Source organism: Ursus maritimus, unplaced genomic scaffold (assembly GCF_017311325.1).
Source record: "Ursus maritimus isolate PB19 unplaced genomic scaffold, ASM1731132v1 scaffold_24, whole genome shotgun sequence".
NCBI lineage: Eukaryota > Metazoa > Chordata > Mammalia > Carnivora > Ursidae > Ursus > Ursus maritimus.
In genome coordinates this window covers 6,232,985-6,253,885 of record NW_024424897.1, presented here as the reverse complement: position 1 = coordinate 6,253,885, position 20,901 = coordinate 6,232,985, and the positions used below count along the sequence as shown (strand labels likewise).

The 20,901-nt window shown below is 40.7% G+C and overlaps 1 protein-coding gene and 1 long non-coding RNA gene across 2 annotated transcripts in view; one reads left to right on the top strand and one right to left on the bottom strand.

Annotated features, from left to right (window-relative positions):
- Nucleotides 1–20,901, top strand: part of LOC103665729 — a 47,239-nt gene that overhangs the window by 20,904 nt on the left and 5,434 nt on the right. The window lies entirely within an intron of this gene.
- SUMO2 (small ubiquitin like modifier 2) lies at nt 7,410–18,966 on the bottom strand. The gene is made up of 4 exons (XM_040640248.1): nt 18,803–18,966; nt 17,055–17,186; nt 11,140–11,211; nt 7,410–8,071 (listed from the first exon to the last, which is right to left on the bottom strand). The coding sequence occupies exons 1-4, from the start codon at nt 18,821–18,823 to the stop codon at nt 8,009–8,011; spliced, it is 288 nt and encodes a 95-aa protein (XP_040496182.1). The 5' UTR covers nt 18,824–18,966; the 3' UTR covers nt 7,410–8,008.

Below are 20,901 nucleotides of genomic sequence, written 5' to 3'. Positions count from 1 at the left end.
TCAACATGTTGAGGTCATCAAAGTGAAAACCATGTTTATTACCAGACATACTTGGAAAATCATCACAAACTTTTTAATAATCTGAAATTGTCTTTTATGTGTTAAATGAGGGGTTTGGACAAATCTTCGGGTGGGTCCCCCCCCCCTTTTTTTTAAAGTAGGCTTCCTGCCCAACATGGGCTTGAACTCACCACCCTGCGATCAAGAGTCCCATGCTCTACGGACTAAGCCAGCCAGGCACCCCAAGGTGGGTCCCTTTAGGCCTAAACTTTTGTGAGTTTCCACTTGACTTGCCCGATTTCCTCCCTCCCTTGTAGTAGAAAAGACAGGTTGGTGTGGCAATACAGCACTGGACTGGAAATCGAAAAGCCTAGGTTCTGGTTCTGCTCCCTTAAAAAGACACTTCTGTGTCATTTATACTTTTTTTTATTTTATTTTTCATTTATGCTCTTGAGCCCAGTTTCCTCACCTGTAAATGGGGTTAACAGCACCCATTTTAAGTTGTTGTGAAGGTTGAAATAATTTTATGAATGTTGTACTTGGTAGGGGCGCCTGGCTGGCTCAATCAGTACAGCATGTGACCCTCGATCTCAGGATTGAGTTCGAGCCCCATATTGGGTGTGGATATTACTTGAAAAATAAAATCTTAAAAAAAAAAAAAAAGTTGTACTTGGTAAACTAAAGCTTTCTATTAGAGCTGCCCTATCCTGGCTGCACATCAGAATAACCTATGAGCTTTTACGGAACACAAATGAACGCCAGCCCTATCTGAGATCTACTGAATTGGAATTTCAGTTGGGCGGGGCAGGGCGGTAGAGTCTAACCGTGGATATCTTTAAGAAGCTAAACAGGTCACATGGGCTTGGGCTGAGAACCTTTGCTTCAAAGGTAAGGGATCAGTCCCAGGGAACCCTTTTAATCTAATGATTTGTAAAGAAGAATAAATTATGTAAAACAAATATCTGATGAAGGCATTTTAGGCATGACTGTTTGGCACACTGTAAAGTAAAATTGCCAGGGGTATCTGGCTGGCTCAGTCACTATGGCATGTGACTCTGGATCTCAGGGTCATGAGTTCAAGCCCCACATAGGGCTTACTTAAAAATAAATAAAATTGGGGTGCCTGGGTGTCTCAGTTGGTTGGACATCTGCCTTCACGGCTCAGGTCATCATCCCAGGGTCCTGGGATAGAGCCCTGCTTCCGGCTTCCTGCTCAGCAGGGAGTCTACTTGTCCCTTTTCCTCTGCCCCTTCCTAACTCATGCTCTCTCTCTCAAATAAATAAAGTATTTTAAAAAATAAATAAAATAGGAGTGCCTGGGTGGCTCAGTCATTAAGCGTCTGCCTTCAGCTCAGGTCATGATCCGGGCATTCTGGGATCGAGTCCCGCATCGGGCTCCCTACTCGGCGGGAAGCCTGTTTCTCCCTCTCCCACTCCCCCTGCTTGTGTTCCCTCTCTCGCTGCCTCTCTGTCAAATAAATAAAATCTTTTTTAAAAATAATAAATAAAATAAAAAAGGATCCTACCTTAAAGTAAAATTGCCAGAAATTTCCAGAATAACAAGCTTCCTGTTTACTTGCTCATGTCCTATAATAGTTTTGACTAAAATCATTATATTCCACTTTCTGCTACAAGTTGGAGATTTGGGGTAAAACGGATATGATACGTAGCTCTGCTGTAATGACCTTTGCTTCAGATGACCAACTCAACTGAAAATGGGACATTAATAAAATTACAGTCTGTTCAAAAGATCAGCAAGATCAGATCAGGATCAAAAGATGCAAAAGGATGGTTGCTCTCAAAATCATGAAGGCCCATCATTTATTTTTAAAATACATATTGAGGACTCTAAATCAATACAAAATTTGTTCTGAACCCTTAGGTTGACCTAAAAACCTAATGAGATATTGGACAGATGAAATCTTATGATAAGGAATGGTCTAACAGCTATTTCATGACTATACCCATGTTTTTCAAACGTTTATGAAGCAGAATCCAAATATATAAAACAGATGAACAGAGCAGCTGTGATTGAAACCAAGCAGAGGGTCCGAAATCCTGGCCCTTTCCACTTCTCTGTCCCTGGCTGGCCTTTCTCTCCACTGTCCTCTTTTGCACAAACCCTTGGTTCCATGCAATTTCAAAACGACTGCCCTATATGTATGTTCCATTTTCACCTGCTTTTTAAATACAGTGAAGGGGAGCATCAACAGGTATCCATACTCTGCATAACCTCTGTCTTTAAGCAGTAAGTGCCCCCTGATTTCACTTAGTTCCATGCTGCCACTTGCCTAATATATTCCAAGTACCAGTCTTCCGTTTGTAATTCAATTCAGAAAGCCTAGTAATCAGTGTTCCCAATAGGTTTTTGTAAACCCAGTATTCTCAGAATTTCCTCAGAACACAATCTATTGTTCTGAAGCAGGTGGCAAGAAATTACTATTTAAAAGATGTCAAAAAAATGTTTAAAGCCCTAATAATTTTCCTTTAACATGGACAGAAATCCTGTTGGTTTTTAAATTTGTTGCTGGGTATATGGAGTTTTATTCAAGAATGCAATGTACAACTTACTCAAAACAGAATAATCTGGAAGTTGTTCTTCACCACTTGAAGCCTACTAAGGTAATAACTAAATTTAAACGAGACACAAAAATATGCATTGACATAGCATCTCTCTGCTCTCAAGCATCTTTTTTGCCTTGAATGTTACCAACTTTGTTCTGAATCCCCCATAATTTCAACCTGCCCCAATTTATTCCAGAATGCCAGAGGAAATGGGCAATCTCCAGGGCCTTATTATTGGGATTTACTCTACCTGGATTATGCAATCGGGTTTGAACCAATTTTTTTTTTAGAAGATTTTATTTATTTCTTTGATAGAGAGACAGCCAGCGAGAGAGGGAACACAAGCAGAGAGAGTGGGAGAGGAAGAAGCAGGCTCCCAGTGGAGGAGCCTGATGTGGGGCTTATCCCAGGACTCTGGGATCACGCCCTGAGCCAAAGGCAGACGCTTAACAACTGCACCACCCAGACGCCCCTCTTTTTTGTTTTCTTAAATAATCTCTATGCCCAACGTGAGGGTCAAACTCATGACCCTGAGATCAAGAGTTGCATGCTCCACAGATTGAGCCAGCCAGGCACCCCAATACATTTTCTTAATATTTTCTATTCCTTCTTTTGTTAAAAGAAAATGCTGCTCTTGTGCTTTTGAACTTCACTAAGTAGCTGAATTAATAAAGGACTCATTGACAAGTATTTCTAACAAGCTTTTCAACCCCAGGATTGCAGGGTGCCCCATGTCACTTCTGTGTGATTTAACCATACATATTTACACATACATTCTGTATCCATCACTCCTAAAGCCAAATTTAGTACGCATCTGTCCATTCTTTTCTTAGCTGTATCCTCACACACACAAAGGCAGATCTATGGCACAGAGAGACAACTGAAGGCATTTATTTTCTCTTGAAACTCATTTGCCATGAAACAAACGAACCACCTGAGATATGGAAGATGGTGGACATGTTTTGCCTTCTCTTTGTTGAAGGTAAACAAAATGGCACATACTCCCTACTAGGTCTGACATGCCATTCTCACATCCTTTTTAATCACTGGATTGTGGAGGGAGAACATGATTCCTATCTCCCCATTCTTTTCCCCTTCTCTCAGATTGAGCTGAATAAAATGATGTGGATTAAGTTTGTTCGCTTTCCCCAATCCCATCTATTTCTACATTTAATAAACTAGCAAAAAACTCCCTATCTGTCCTGCTCTCCTAGAGATGAATTTGGCCTTCTTTGCAAAAATAATTGCTAAAATTACAAACAACAAATCATTTTAAACAGCATGCCCTGAAAAATGTGAGAAAGTTCTTCCTGTAACTTGTGGCAAAGTTAGCCACATAATATGCCTTAAAAATACAAACTGCAAAGAAAGCAAACATTACATGACAATTCTGAGACTTTAAACAGTTTCATAAAGGCCCCAGGGGTATAGGAAATCCTAAAATGATCTCATACCTAGTCACATGTCACTGCTTACAGGGAAATAACACTTCACATTCCAAACAGATTAAATTCCTAACCTGTTTATATGCTCTATTCTAATTATGTTCCACTCTGAGGAACTCTTTTCATTAGCTAATCATTTTACAGACTAAAGTCTCACTATAAAGCACGCGTGTCCTACTACATGGAGGACCACCCCTCAAATCACCACTTGCCTAATCAGAATGTTGAAACATGCTGTGGATAGGCCTTTTGGTTTTTAGAATATTGGAGAATCATTAAAATCCTGAGGACTGTTTTTCCTTAAAGACTCATTAGGGCACAATTTAGCATTAAGCATTTATTTAAAAACCTAACAAGACAAAGATTGAATTGTTTTAGAAGTGAAGAGAAAATTCTTGGCCTTTTTCATTTATGTTAAGTACAAGGCATCGGCACAGATTATGGAATTCTGTTGAAGCCTCAGAATCCTATGGCAGAGCCTTTACTGAACGCTGGAAATAACTTTTAAAAAGAGTTCAGTATGTGGGAGGCATTGTGCTAGGTGGCTAAAACATTTATTATCTCATGTAATCTTCACCATCCATAAGGTGCTTATTAACTCATAACAGTTGTGATGATGCCTCCCAGAATTGCTTCTCATTCCACTGCTTTGAAAATACATCTCTAGGGGTAGGACTCAGGCATTGGCATGTTTTTAAAAGCTCACCAAAGGATTCTAACGGGAAACCACAATCCAGAACCACTGTTAGTGATATTTAAAAGCAGTAGTATCTTAACTCAAAAATAACCCTCAGCAGCACAGCTGGCCCTCTCCAATACACCATAACCCCCACAAGGACATTAGGAAAACTCTCCAACATGCTTTCCTCATACCCAGGGATTCCGCTTTCTACTGACCTCCTGCTGGCATAATCTCCTCCAGAACTACACACTGACTGGAGTCTCCCATTTCTCCTCAAACCATGCTACTCCTCACCATCTTCCATTCCACATCATCCCCTTTCGGGAGAATATAAAACGGGTGTTGTAACGCAACTAATGAATCATTGAACACTACATCAAAAACTAATGATGTGTTATATGTTGGCTAATCAAATTTAAATACAAAATAAATAAATGATCATCAGGTTAAAACAAAAACATGAGCAAGCAAAAAAATGAACCAAACAACTTGACACTCCGATTTCTGAAAAGTTGCTAATACCTTTTGTTTTGGCCTCAAGCAGTACCTATGAATAGGAGGGGTGCTTCGGAGTAAAAATTCTCTCATTTCTCTGTACAGAACTGTATTCACTTAGATACTATTTGCTACTTTCAGGATATAAATACGTGGGGTATTAATGTGAGAGCAGCCAGAAAGAGTTTAACTAAATTGTTCCAACAATTAATCAAAATGGTGGCAGTATAACTCCCATCATTTGAACCTCCCCTTCAAAGGCAAAAAAACCTAAAATGCAAAAATTAAGTATTTTCAACAATTCACTTATTTTCAAAGTGTTCTTTAAAAAGTGCTCCTTAGGGGCACCTGGGTTGCTCAGTTTGTTAAGGCTCAGGTCATGATCCCAGGGTCCTGGGATCAAGCCCTCCACTGGGCTCCCTGCTTAGTGGGGAGCCTGCTTCTCCCTCTGCTGCTCCCCCTGCTTGTGCTCTGTCAATAAATAAAATCTTTTTTTAAAAAAAGTTTTTAATAAATAAAAATAGAAAGTGCTCCTTAGGGATGCCTGGCTGGCTCAGTTGGGAGAGGGGGCAATTCTTGATCTTGGGGTCATGAGCTCAAGCCCCACGTAGGGTATAGAGATTACTTAAAAATTAAAAAAAAACAAAAACAAAAAAACCCTCCATGAATTTTTGCATAGAAAATGTCTTTATGGTAGCAACATACGTGAAATAGGGGAAGAACAACAATGAAGAACAGTTCATTTAAGAACAGTGGTAGTTATACACTGACCCAACTATCAATACATTAACTACAACACACCATATTACCAAACGGTGCCCTTTCCGCACTTTTCCCTCTGGCTTTTAAAATTCTATCAGGTTTTTTTCTACCATAAAGTTTATATTCCCCCCAACATGGCAAAAGCTCAGACATTTGTCAGTAAATTCCTAATTAAACAAGAACCCAATTCAAGACCCTTTATATAATCGAGTTCTCTGGCTTGAATTTCAATCCTAATTTTTAGGGCACCACCAAATCCCACCATTCAGCAGTACCTAGTCCAACAACTCAAGAGACATGCACTTACCTGATCTAAGATTTCTTGGGGGTAGGCTTCCCAACAACTGCACAATATAAACTGTAAATGGAGGTTGGTAACACTATACATACAGGAAAATAAATGTTGTTGGTTCAAGATTAACTCACATACAGAGCAAAAAAACTATGGAACAGGGGCACCTGGTTGGCTGTCAGAAGAGCATGCGACTCGATCTTGAGGTCATGAGTTCAAGCCCCACACTGGGTGTAGAGATGACTTAAATAAATAAAACTTGAAAAACCTACAGAACACCTGCTGTCTGGGGAAGCTCGTTCACCATAAAAATGGGGGATGTAAAAAAAAAAAACCATATTGTAACAGTGGTAGAGTGAACTAAGTGAATGACAAGGCATGACAGTACATGGGGACTTGATCCCAAAAGGCCACATTGGTGAATAGGAAGGGTGGAAATTCAGTTTAAGAACCAATATGAAAGAACTGAATTAACAGGCATCAGACCTATTCTCTAGTCCTGGTTTCATAGTCATCTAGCTGTGACAAGTAACGACCCTCAGGACCTCAGCTTCCTCATCTCTAAAACAGGTTAGAATTAAGTAATCTAAATCTTACCAGCTCTTAACATTGTTTGCTGGTTCTATAGCTGTTACGCTTTCCCATACATTTGAATTTAAAAACTGTGGTGCCCTGCATATTTAAGGCTGTAAGAGTGGATATATGTGGATAAATATTCTCTGTCCTTCAACATCCTCAAGGAACAAAGACTATTTTGGGTTCGGGAATATTTATTCATCAAAGGAGGATAGAATGGTTAAGTGTTTTATCAGGAGAGTTAGCAAACTCAGAACTTTCTCTTAGCTATATTGTACTAATCCACTCTGCCAGGTAGTAGTTATGGAAAAGAATACTTGGGGAGTAAATCCACAACATTATGACCCAATTTTTTTTTTTTTTTTTTTTTTTTTGCTAGTAAGGTTGCATATTTGGAACTGCCTAAGCTTTTTAAACAAGAGTCTGAAACATCAGTTGCTAGTCTTTTATAAACTTTGTTATTCTTTGTTTTGTATCAGTTTGTCAAGAATGCAATGTAGCTTCATTTCTTCCTTGAAATGTTACTTCTAACAGGCCTACTCATTTCATGTTTTCTAAGCTTTCAATTATTCTTCAGAATAAAGAAAACAGCTCATTTTAAACAAGAAGTTTATTTAAACAACAAGACGCTTGACTTGAAGGGAAAACTATCTAGGATTCATTTCTTTTAGAGTAATTTATCCCTACTTAAAGACAGATTGCCCTACATGTAACAGCTACGTACAAAAAAGTTATAAAATTGTCCTTGGTTTTACAATGATAAATGAAAAACATTAAAATTCTCCAATCGAACAAGGTATGCAAGGATTTTTATGTTGTTCTTTTTTTGTTAAACAGTGAGAGCAAAATAACTTACTGGAATATAAAGATAAGAGCTGACTGAGCATGCCACTAATGGAGAGAGGGGGTATTTTCACAGAAGCAGTATTTTCCCCCATCCCATCTCCATTTGATGTCGATCAAAACATACCATTGGCCATTTAGTTAAAAAAAAAAAAAATGCAATATGCTTGTGCACATACACAGTTACTTTATGTACAATAAAGGAATGGGGAAGGGGAAAATGAAAGAATAGAGAAAACTATACTGTAGTAGTCAGGATGTGGTGGAACCAAATTGCGGCTTTCTAATTGAGAATGTCTTCTTGGTCTGGAGGAACAGAGTTCTGGAGTAAAGTAGCAGGTTCCCTTTTTAGTAGACACCTCCTGTCTGCTGCTGGAACACATCAATTGTATCTTCATCCTCCATTTCCAACTGGCATATGAAAGAAGAAAAACAAATGGAAGGTTTGTTTTATCAGCTCTTAAGATTTGTAACTCTCGGACTTAAGTACCCCAGAAACTGCACAAGTTCCACCCAATTCCAATGTTCGTTATTGTAGACATCCTATAGGATAATGTAGCATCAGTCTTAGGTTTAAACTAATTCTTCACTTGGTCTTCCTTATATAAAGATTATAGAAAACTTAGTTTTTAGAGGCGCCTGGGTAGCGCAGTCGTTAAGCGTCTGCCTTCAGCTCAGGGCGTGATCCCGGTGTTATGGGATCTAGTCCCACATCAGGCTCCTCCGCTGGGAGCCTGCTTCTTCCTCTCCTACTCCCCTGCTGTGTTCTCTCTCTCGCTGTCTGTCTGTCACATAAATGAATAAAAATCTTAAAAAAAAAAAAAAAAGAAAACTTAGTTTTTAAATGAAAAAGCTGGGGAGCACCTGGTGGCTTAGTCGGTTAAGCATCTGTCTTTGGCTCAGGTCATGATCCCAGGGTTCTGGGATCAAGGTCAGCATTGGGCTCTCTGCTCGGCGGGGAGTCTGCTTCTCCCTCTCCTTCTGCCCCTCCTCCCTGCTTGTGCACTCTCTCTCAAATAAATAAATAAAATCTTAAAAATTAAGAATTTTAAGTGAAAAAGCTGAATATGTGCATGAGTTAAGTCACCTCACTTTTAATTACTGAAAATAAAAATGGTATAAAAATGATAAATTTATCATAATGATAAAAATAAAATAAATGATATAAAGAAAAAAGAAATAAGAATGGAATGTGTTAAGGATCTCACTGCAATGTTGTTTAGATGAGCAAAAGACTGGAAATAACCTAGATATCAATAAAAACTCAAAGAAATGTGGTACACTCTTAACATGAAATACCACATAGATTTACATGTTCAGAAATAGAACTATCCCTAAGATACAATATTAGGCTAAAAATAAATTTAAAAACTAGGTAGCAGAGTGCCTGGGTGGCTCAATCAGTTGGGCATCGGACTCTTAATTTCAGCTTGGGTCATGATCTCAGGGTTGTGAGTGAGATCCAACCCCGAGGTGGGCTCAGCGCTCAACACAGAGTCCACCGGGATCCCCTCTCCCCCTTTTCCCTTTCCCCTTCCCTCTGCTCATGGTCAATAAATGAAATGAAATGAAATGTTAAAAAAAAAAAAAAAAAAAAGACAACAAAAGTGGTTTACAAATATAGTAGGTATACAAATATAGTAGGACTATGTTTGTATTTCTAAAGTGTGTGTGCACACAAAGCATGAATGGATCCTGGCGTGTGCACGAAGCACAGCAGTTAGCTCTGTGCATAAGGGAAGGGATATGTGTAAGGACAGACTTACTAAAAAACTACCTGAAATTTTAAACTGCTACTCACAAACTAAGTTTGCAAGGCTCACTACCCACATATTACACATAAAACAATCATCCTTTCTACCAGAGTAGAAAAATCTTGGTCATACAGCAGCGCTGTAAAATAAATAACCTCTGTAACAGTTTATTATGCTGATAATTACCCTCAAAAAATTATGTTCTAAAAACTGGTAATGGGGGGGGGGACAAGAACCCTGGGTACCTAAAGACAAGGAAGGGAATCATTTCTAACAAAGTTCAAATACACTAAAAGTAGGACTGGGGCATTAAAAGGTTAATGACTAAGTCTCAATTCCCTCTTTTGTAAAATGAAATAGCGTTCAGTTATCAGAATTAAATGAGTCAAAGAGTATTTAACAAAAAGGTGAGCACATAATTATATTACTATTAAAACTGGTCGTTAAGATGTTCTAATTTATCATAATTCTTCTATTTAAGAAACATTGGGAGAATAATTCTAAAATGAATCAATTTCATTCTACAGTAAATGCAATTTTAAATATTCAAAGGAGTTAAATTCCACATTTAAGGTAAAGATTTTATAATGCAGTTCTGAACAAATCCTCCTCACAGTTTAGTATTTGCAGCCAGCAACGTAGAGACAAGAACTTGTTTTTGGTGGTGGGCGAGAGCATCAAAAGACAGCAAATACATTCTAAACATCCGAGTTTAGCATAATAGGTTTTTATTCTTTTTAAACCATCAAAACATGTCTTCAGCCTATCTACTAAAATAAAACCCCGGGGATGTTACATTTTATAGTGAAACTTGAAATGCCTTCAAAGTATAGAAGAGTTTTTCCTGTCTCTCATTCACCAACAGAATTCAGCTCCTCCTTGTGGCTACCTTCTCTAACTGCTTCCTAGAGACATCACAGGAAATTACTTCAAAATACTCTTCCTTCAATTACAACCCAGACACTTCAAATTTTTTAAGATTATCAACAAAACCACAACCAGGATGGGCTGCTTCACTCATACTATATTTATCACTTTCTAGTTTTTATGGACTGATAAATTCAAAAGTAGAAGGGCCCCAATTTAAACTTCCATCAAAATATTTTTTCCCCAGACTACAAGTCTTAAGTGGAACCTGAGAGGGTAAAAAGAAACAAACAGCTTCTGCCATAGAAGACCGACCGCCCAGCTGATCCCTTAGGAAGTGACATGTCAAGAGATAAAGGGCTCAGATAGTGTCACCTTTTGCAGGCTTTGGAAAACCACCTATTTTCAAGAATCCTCCTGATCAAGCTAAACCATCAAGAGACTTCCAGTTAGAGCCCCAAGATCCCTTTAGTTCACAAGGACAAGTAAAAGAGAATTCAGCATAAGAAGTGAAAATGCTCAGGATCAACAGCCAAACAATCACCTGTGGGGGAACACGGAGTACGATCAAGAGCTGTAGCGACAAAAATAGCATTCTGAATTATTTTCTCCAAATAATGCTGGCAATAGGAAAGAATGGATTAAACTAAATGATCTGTCAGCTTTACAAAATGGTAACTGGATATTTAAAACCCGTTGACATTTCCTGAAGAAATACTAATATTCATGAGAGTTTAGAGTTTTGCACTCTGGTGAAAAACTAGATTCCAATGTCTAAAAGTTTACAAATAAAAACAAGGCTGTTGAGCAAATTACAAAACACACTGACTTTTCTAGTTAGCAGAGAGAGATTTTTACCTGTGCAGGTGTGTCTGTTTCATTGATTGGCTGCCCATCAAATCGGAATCTGATCTGCCTCATTGACAAACCCTACAAGAGAGTTAAAAGCAGTAAGAATGCAAAGAAACATTAAGAACTAAAATTATATGCATATTTAGCCATAAATATATTAAAAGAGAAACCTAAGTAAATGATCATCAACATGTTAACATTTCTACATGGGTAAAAAGATTTGGCATGACTTTCACTTTCTTTGAACTGTGGACTTCTTCGGAAAAATGATTTTTTTTTTTAAAGATTTTATTTCTTTGAGAGAGAGAGAACAAGCTGGGGGAGGAACAGAGGGAGAGAGAGAAGCAGACTCCCGGCTAAGCAGGGAGGCTGACACTGGCTGACTCAGGGCTCGATCGTTGGATTCCAGGATCATGACCTAAGCCGAAGGGAGATGCTTAAATGACTGACCCACTCAGAGGACCCCCAAAATGATCTTTTTTTAAAAAAAAGGTCTTTTTTAGGGGTGCCCAGGTGGCTCAGTTGGTTAAGCAGCCAACTCTTGATTTCAGCTCAGGTCACGATCTCAGGGTGATGAGATCGAGCCCCAGTAAGCACAAAGTCTACTTGAGATTCTCTCCCCCTCTCCCTCTCAAATAAATAAATCTTTAAAATAAAACAAACAAACAAAGGTCGTTTTAGAGCAGTGCAGAGCATGAGGGGTGTGGGGTGCATTGCATCTAAGCCCCGGGCGCCCTGCCTGCTGTGGCCCTGGGGTCTGAGGGTGGGCGCCACCAGGACACTGCACACCAGCTCCGCTCTGCTCTCCAGAATCCTAGAATAGTTCGTCCATGTCTTTGAAAAAGAAGCAGCTCACAAAACCAAGGGCTAACCCGTCCACTGAATGTTGAGCAGAGCTTGACTTTCCACCAGTTAATGCCTTAGCTCTGAGTGTGTAAATTCACAAACATGAATGGATAACAAGAGAAAACGGTATTGGAACAGTGGAATCAGCAATTTTGCAAAGAAGCTTTGGGAGATGTTGTTTACTATAGTCTGCCTGAAGTTGGGACAAAACTGAACAAACAAGGTTGGCTGATCAAGATAGCAGATAATCCTTCAGAACTGGATGAATTAATGAGTGAAGAAGCACATGAGAAATACATAAAGTCTACTGAGTGAAAATGGAACCCCTAAATAAACTAGTATGAAACAACAACAAAACAAAAAGGTTGTTTTAAAAAAGCTGTACTCCTTGGAGACCACAGCTACTCCAAGCTTGAGTAGAACATAGCTTGAGTCACACTGCATTTAAAATGAGTTAGAAAGATACTGAAATTTGAAGTAACATGTATGGACAGCAACGTTCTTCCATGCATATTAAAGAACTCTCCAAAAGGGAAAAAAACTTCACTCTCAACAATGAAAACTGGAAGTCACCTAAATAAATGTAATGATTAAAATTTTGCCTTAAAGCTATTTAACCTTCATTTCTATCCAAACAATTCCTATCACCAAGCAAGAGTTACCTATGTCCCAACCCAGCACAATGTTAGGCACACCACAAGAATTCAACAAGTTCTTACCCTTGGGTAATCAACACTTCCACCACAACTGTCCTAAAAACCATCCATAAGCACGTAAGCTTAAAACTGTGGAATACCTCAAAAGAACCACCAGCATTTTAAATTCCTTCTTAGTACTTACCCAGACAAGCAATAATTATTTGTCCACCTCTCACTAAAAAGCAAGCTCCAAGAGGGACAAGAACCTAAAACAGTCTTGGTTATACTGTATTCCTTGCACACAGTAGGTACTCATGGATATGTTACTGATGGAATAAATGGATGAGAGGCAATATCTACCTTACCATGCTTCATTTTATTTAAAAATCTAAAGCTACTAAGTTGAGGAGCAGCTTTATTACAAAAAGGGAATTTTAAAATTACATTACAGAGTTCAGCTTCAAGAAATTTTTATATGTATTTAAGGAGATAAATGAGCCTAAGCATGCCCCTTCTGCAAACAAGACTCCAATGTTTTACTAATCATTACCTACCTGACGCAGGGGTGGGGAAAAGGGGAAAGGAGCAGAGCAGCAAAGCTGGTAACTGCAGCCAAATGAAGACAAGATCAGAAAATAAAGAATCTTTGGAGATATGCTGTGAATATATTAACTGGAAAAAGAGCTTTATAGAAAGCATCCTACAAAAAAAAAATCACTCCTGTATCATACTTAAATCACAAACTGTAATTATTGTTACACAAATCCCTGCTTCAACTTAACTGAGTTCCTAGGACTAGAATATTGAAACAAAGTGCTCAATATTTATCCACCTGTATTCCTTTATTTAACATGGAATCATTAAGTCTGTCTTAAAACTACCTCTAACATGAAAATCGTATTACCTTCCTTTAAAACTCTAGTCTGTGACACATACCACTTTCAGACCAGCCTTTGTCTTGAGAATACAAATGATTCCCAGACCCGATAGGGGACATCCACAACCTTAATTCATTCCTCATGAAATCCAAATTTCATTTCTGATTATGCAAAGCAACCATGAATTAAATGCCAAGCCATTAACCACTAATTATACATCTGCAGACACTCCATTGAAGACCCATCACTTTAACAAAATACTAAGCCATATGCTGGGTTTTTCCTCTACTATATCCACTAGTAAGGTCCTAAGGTCAATGGCATGGCTGCTCAAAACAAGAGGGGGAAAAACACAAGGCCAGAACACGCAGCATATTCCTTTATTACTACCTGTTTGCATGCTTTTCCTTATCAATAAAATGGTTTATTTTGCTACAGACCAAAAGTCCAAAATTCGGGAGACTTGCCTTTCAGATTCCATAAATCATGTAAATTCAAACAATGAATTTACATTAAACCAGTATTTGGGTTCCACTTCTGAGTAAATCTCATCTCTGAGCTTTAGCTTCAGAGTTCTGCCACAGAAGAGCTGTGTGAGGTTATCTCTTTGGATCCCTATTTCTTCATTTCGCAAAAATGAACTGGACTAAACCAGTGAATCAGTCTGGGCTCTCTGAAGCCACTTTTTTTTCCATGAAATAATCTGTTACAGTAAATGCACACTAGAATGGAACAGTATGCCCTCACCCAAAAGCTATATGGCTGACAAAGTGGGCAAACTCAATTTCACACGTGAACAGAAATTTTATTTACAAACCAACCTCCGGAGGCAGTTTGAATGTTCACTATCACTTTATAAGCATTTACTGAACACACTCTTTATGTCAGGTACTGGTTTAGGTTCTAGAGAAATAGTGAACAAAAAGGTCCTATGCTCAGGTAGCTACATTTTAATGTAGAGACAAAAAAGACAGTGATCAATGCAAAAAACAGAAACAGTGAGAGGACCAAGTGATGGGAGCAGAAGCACTCTCAATTAATCAGAAAAGTCTCCAAAGTTAGTAATCAACCAAGAGCAGAATAAAATGGTTGAGGGCTCAGCACTATCCAAGAGAAAGAGAATGTGAGCTACATATGTAATTTTAAATTTTCTAACTGCCACATTAAAAGCAGGTAAAATTTTAATGTTTTAAATCAGTATATTAAAAATCCTTTTAACATGTAATTGACATTTGAAAAATTAAGATATTTTACTTTTCCCACGAGTCTACAAAATCTGGCCATGTATTGTACACTTTCCAGCACACATTAATGTGGACTAGCCATGTCTCAGGAGGTAAAGTCACACGTGGCTTGTGGCTACTGTTTTGAACAGCACAGGTTTACATAGAGAACAGAATTTGTTGATCGATTTTATAGGAATTATAAAGCAGCATCAAGGACAATCCCAAGGTTTTGACCTCCCAACTAGATGTAACATAGTGCTATTTATTCAGTGGGGACACCAGAGAAAAACATTTCTAAGAGTAACAACTGAAAAAACTCAAGAAAAACTTTATTTACATGAGTAATACACTAAATTTTAATATACCAGGAAAACCGCCAAATTCTTGATTGACCCACTAACTCCATCTTACAGAACAATCTCTTAAGAGACAATCTGCAATATGGGATGTGCTATGTGTCTTTGTTTTTCTGGCACACAGTATATAAGCCTCAGCACATGGTAGGCATCTGATATTTATCAGATAAGTAAAAAGTTCCTTTGGGGCCCCTTTAGGCAATACAGGAAGTCTTAAATATGAACATTTTAGGATTAATAGAGGTTATCAATAGGTATGTATAATAAAATGTTAATGGTTAAACTAAGTGGTAAGCACATGGGTATTCAATGTAAAGTTTTTTCAACTTTGCTCTACATTTGACTTTCCATATTAAGTTTTGAAAAATAGGACCTTTTAAAAAAACGTAGGACTTAGGGGCGCCTGGGTGGCACAGCGGTTAAAGCGTCTGCCTTCGGCTCAGGGCGTGATCCCGGCGTTATGGGATCGAGCCCCACATCAGGCTCTTCTGCTATGAGCCTGCTTCTTTCTCTCCCACTCCCCCTGCCTGTGTTCCCTCTCTCACTGGCTGTCTCTATCTCTGTCGAATAAATAAATAAAATCTTAAAAAAAAAAAAATGTAGGACTTAAAATCTAAAATTTAGAAATGAGAAAAGATATGCAGAGAATTTTGTTGAAAACCACTAAACCTAACCATGAGTTTCTACTTTGTAAAAGGTGTGCTATGTAAAGTTTTACAAAATGATTACCTTTTAAAATTCCCCTGTAACCTGAAGGGGCACTAGTGTTCAAATATGGAAGATGCTAGAGCAAAAATTTTTTTAGCACAAGTAGGAAGTACATATTTATTAGTTGTTTAGAGGGATTTCACCAAAATTCTTCAAATAAGAGTACACTGAAAATCATTATCTTTTAAGGAACTATAAGATTAGTTTATCTCTGAAGATAAAAAAATCATATAAGCACAGTATTCTATTATAAATAAATTAGGCATAAAATAAAGCTTAGATCTCAAAATGACGTTTATCCTCAGTTTCTTCCAAATGTCCTTAGAACTCATCCAGGAAGTCCAACTATCAGCTCAAACTCAATCTCCGAACTTCAATAAGTTTAAGTCTTACATTACTTTGAGCCTATTTTTAGGACAATTTGCAATGCAGACAACTTGTTTTAGTCTAAAAGAGTTAACTTTCCCAACTTTTATATGTTACACATTCAGAGTTGAATTAAAAAAAAAATATTTCTGCCAGGTTATTATTGAATTAACTGATATAGGTATCAGAGTTTTTGTTATACTTGCAAAAGTCATCTTTAAAGTTGCCTCTGTATTGTTACAGATTCAGCCTCACAAAAGGAAGCTTCTTTGTCTTAAACCCTGCATTCACCTCCTAGCATCTATTCATCTCTACTTCCTCTTCTTGCTGTCCATTTACTAATTTCTGCGTAAAATGCAAATGTCTCTATAACACAGGAATGTTTTTGCCTGACTCAGGAGGTTAAATTTCTTGACCTCTACCATTACTTAAGAAAACATTACAATTTTACATACTTCAGGAAAATTGCAATGTTGTTAAACTCACAATTTAATTTTATTTCCAAATTGGTTTAAATGCTCAAAATAAATTGTTTTGACAGGACACAAATTTTAAATGGATTAAAAAAAAAAAAAAAACCTGACAAGAAATTTTATCAAGTTCATTCTTACTCTTATAAAAGTAAAATCACATCCCCTCAGGAATAAACTGCGTGTTGTGACTATAATTTGATGAATTCTGGCATAGGACTAGAATCATACAGAATATTAACCAAACCATCCTAAGGGTTTTCATGAAGCATCAACATACCAAGTGTAGGATAGAACTGATATGTCAAGTATATAAGTGCATTCATTCAACCAAAGATAATTATAATATTATGCCAGGCTACTTTCTATTCTCAAAAAAATAAGGTTTGTTTTTTCTTAATAAGTTTATTGGAAGTGCATGTCAGTTCCTCACCTGTCGTTCACAATAGGCTTTCATTAGTTTACTAAGTGGTGTATGCCTCTTAATCTTAAACTGCACCACAGAACCATCCTGCCCCGCCACCTTCAAATTAATATGATCGTTGTTCTCAGTCTTGACTCCTTCCTGTTAAAAGAAAAATAAAAGTATAATTTGGAAAATGTGAAAAACAAACACCTTTTAAAAGCAGCAGCAGCCCAACTTGCTTCTGAAATCAACAGGTTTCTCATTCTGTATGATAAAAGAGTATACAGCTGTTTTTCAGCCGCTGAAATCAATCTGAGAGATGAAAAATCCTGGAGCAACGATATTAAATAGCTGTCACAGAAACAGAAAAGCAGCCTACCTACAATATCACAGCAATAACCATGGATTTTTAAAGATGGGTCCCACTCAATTCACTGAAAGGCACTCCTGCATCTGAATTTTCTAAAATGGCATATTTTATCCCTCAAAACATGTCATTTTCCTTAAAAAGACTAAAAATAAGCATTCTTTTTCTTTATAAAGTGCTCTAAGTACAGACTGCAAGGATAAAAATCCAAAACTTGCAACTGAAAACTCATTACAACTGTCTCGTTAAAAAGTTACTAAACTCAGTTTAATAACTTATATCTCAACTACATTAAAAAAAAAAAACCAACTGAGGAATATCCTCTATTCTCTCTGAAGCAGCGGTTATTAATAACTGAGAACCACAATTCATGTTCGCCTCTATTAGCAGCCTCACTTTTGTTTATTTTCAGTTAAGAGCTCTTACTCTCCCCTCCCCTTTGTTGTCATGGGTCAAATGCAGTTTTCTTCCAAGTCTTCCTTGTAGATTTCCACCCAACTGAAGTTCACCAAAATCAAGGGCTGATGGAATTCTGCAGCCCCCAAGTCACTTCATAAAGGAAGAGGTAGGGGGTGTCACAGAACAAACCCTACGAAAGCCCCGTGTGCCAGGAAGAAGTGTGTGCCTTAGTCCTCACGGGAAGAGCCTCCCGGTGCCTCAAAACCCGCGTTAAAAAGTTAAGCCCTACCAAGTCTTTCTGCTCGCACCTCTGCCTCCAACTTCTCGAAACCCCATGGTCTCCGCAGGTTAGGGGTGATCTGGCACCCAGGGAAAAGCCCCTGCCCAGCCCCCTGGAGACCCCGAAGCCGGGAAAGTGGGAAATACTCCCCGGGATTCCCCGAACCCCCGGCCCCTCACAACGGCCCGATGGGGAACCCATCGGCAGCCCATTGATTCTCCTCGAGCCCTCGCCAGGCCAGCGCGGCGCGGGGCAGGGGTCCCTAGATGCCCGCAGCCCCCCATCCCTGAAGGGGAATCCCGAGGCGGAGGGAACTCCCCGCCACCGCGGAGGCGGCAACACCCGTCGCGGCCCGGCGCGGGGTCCGCGGAGGGTGGGGACACCGCGCGCCCTAACGCCCCTTCGCACGCGCGCCCGGCCGGCCGGGCCCGAGGAGCTCCGCTCGCGGCCGGTGGGCCCGCGGGCGTCCGCGATCCGCCCGCCCTACTCGCGCCCGGCGCGCACTCCGAGGCGGCCGGGGGCGGGGGAGGGTGGCGGGGCCTCCTCCGGCGCGGGAGGGAGGAAGAGGGGAGGGAGGAAAATGGCGCGGAGCGCCCGGGCCTGAGCCGCGGCCAGCCCCGTGGGGGGCCCAGGAAGGCGCGGGGAGCCCGCGGCGGGCTCGGGCCGGACTCCGGCCCGCGCCGTGACCCCGACCGCGCGGCGACCCGAGGAAGCCGGCGCCGAGCTCACCTTGGGCTTTTCGTCGGCCATGGCGAGCGCCGGAGTCTCCTCAGCTGCCGCTTCACAAAAGAGGTACCAGGTCCGCACCGAACGAGCACACAAGCAGCACCAGGAGCGGCAGAAGAAGGAGGCGGCAGCGGTGGAGGAGGGAGAGGGCGCGCGCACGTCGTGCGCTCCCTCCCCCCACCCTGCGTGCGCGAGCACGAGCCGCCGGGGCTTCCCATTGGTTGCCGCCTCGCGGGAGCGCGCAACGCTTACATAACCACCCCCACCCCCCGCCTCGCACCGCCCCAGCCTGGGCCCGGCGCCCGCCAGGCCGGCGGGAAGAGGCGCGGACACGCGCACCCGGCCCGCCGCGGGGGCGCGCCTGGCTCTGGGCGGGGCTGTATTGTCCTCCTTCTGTGGTGGAGCTTAATCAAAATGGCTTCCAGCTGGTCCTCGGTGGGGACGAGGAGGCTTGAGGCCTAGACGTGAGACTCAGGCTGGGGAAGGCAGACTGACTAGAGGAGGAAGAGGGAGACTAAGTCAAAGCCCCAGCATGAGGGTCTGGGGAAAAAACCCTCTTGTTTGGTGGCCCAAATGTAGCTTTCCACATGGTTGGAGGAACATCACACTCAGCCTCTCATCCTTTGAATTTTAAAGCTTCAGCCTCAACCCGCTTCCCACCGGGCTCTTGCCTCAGTGCGGGGGCTTCTTGCTTCTTGCTGGTAAACCCATACTTTGCTAGCTGAGGAAAAATGTTCATCCTACAAACTCCTTACTCATGGCCTGGCTCCCAACCTCCAAGAGGAAACAGGATCCGTCAGAGTGAACCTCCCAATATCGAGCTTCCAAACCAATGGGCCAGGTTAAAAAATAGAAGTAGGTCCCTCCTGTCTTAGGAACAATCCTGACTTAAGTGCAGTGGATTCCTCCCGCTACTCTAGGTAGGTTTTATTATTTCCTTTGCCCTTATGCTTTCTTCCACTCCTCCCTTAGCATAGAAAAAGACGCTCTCGACTCTGTTTCCTTCTTAAGTTACCACCATATCTCGCTCCATTCTTGGCCAAACATCTTGAAAAACTGTCCATGCCAGCTGCCTCCACTCCCTCACCTCCCACTCACTCCTCAATCCACTGCAATCTGGTGCTGTCCCTGGAGCTCCACTAGAACTGCTCTCTGCAAGGTCACCACAGACTTCTGTGCTGAATCCAGTGTGCTTCCCCGTTCCTCACTCCTCTGAACTCCCTCCCTGTGACTTTGGGCTGTTGACTCGGGCCTGTCCTTGACCCCTTTGCAATTCTTTTCCTCCTCAGTCCTTCCCTTAAATGTTCCTTGCATTTTGTTTTAGATCCTTTTCTCTTATCACTCTATTCCCTCTCCTGGGATGATTTCACCCACCTTCTATTACCACCTATTAGCTGATGATTCTCAAATATATATTTCTAAACTAGATCTTACTCTGACCGTCCATAAATCCAACTGACCTGTGAACATCTCCACCTGGATGTCCCAGGGGTACCACAAACTCAGCAAACCTCAACTAAAATTCCTCACTTCACCTTCCAGGAACTGCCCTTCTCCTTTGAGCTCTTGGTTCACTGAATGGCACACCATTACAACTGTTGCTCCTCCAAGCCAGAGAGCCAGGGGGCATCCTTGACTTCCTGCGCTTCTTCACCCTGGCCCCTCCCCATGCAATGGATCTCTGAGTCTTGTCTATTCCACCTTCTAAATACCTACCAAATCTAGCTACTTCTCTTCAGCCTCTGTCTGGTCTCTGGGCTAGTCTGTCTTTGCTGGGCTTCCAGCTGATCCTCCATGGGGAAGAGGAGGCTTAAGGCCCTAGACATCAGACAGGCCAAGGAAGGCAGATTCATCAGGGCAGGCAAGGGAAGCCTGAATTCAAGTCAGCTTACCCTAAGGCTACTGCAATAGTCTGAGCTAACCCAAGCTACCCATTCTAGGTCTTTCATGTCATTTCCTCCTGGAAAGTCTCTGCTTCAGTCATATTCAATTACTTGGGGTTCCTGAGTGTGCTGGCTCTCTAACTCTAAGTGTTTGTCCATTGTAGGTATTCAAAGATTCACCAAATGAGTAAATAAATTGAAGCTATTACTATGTGTAAG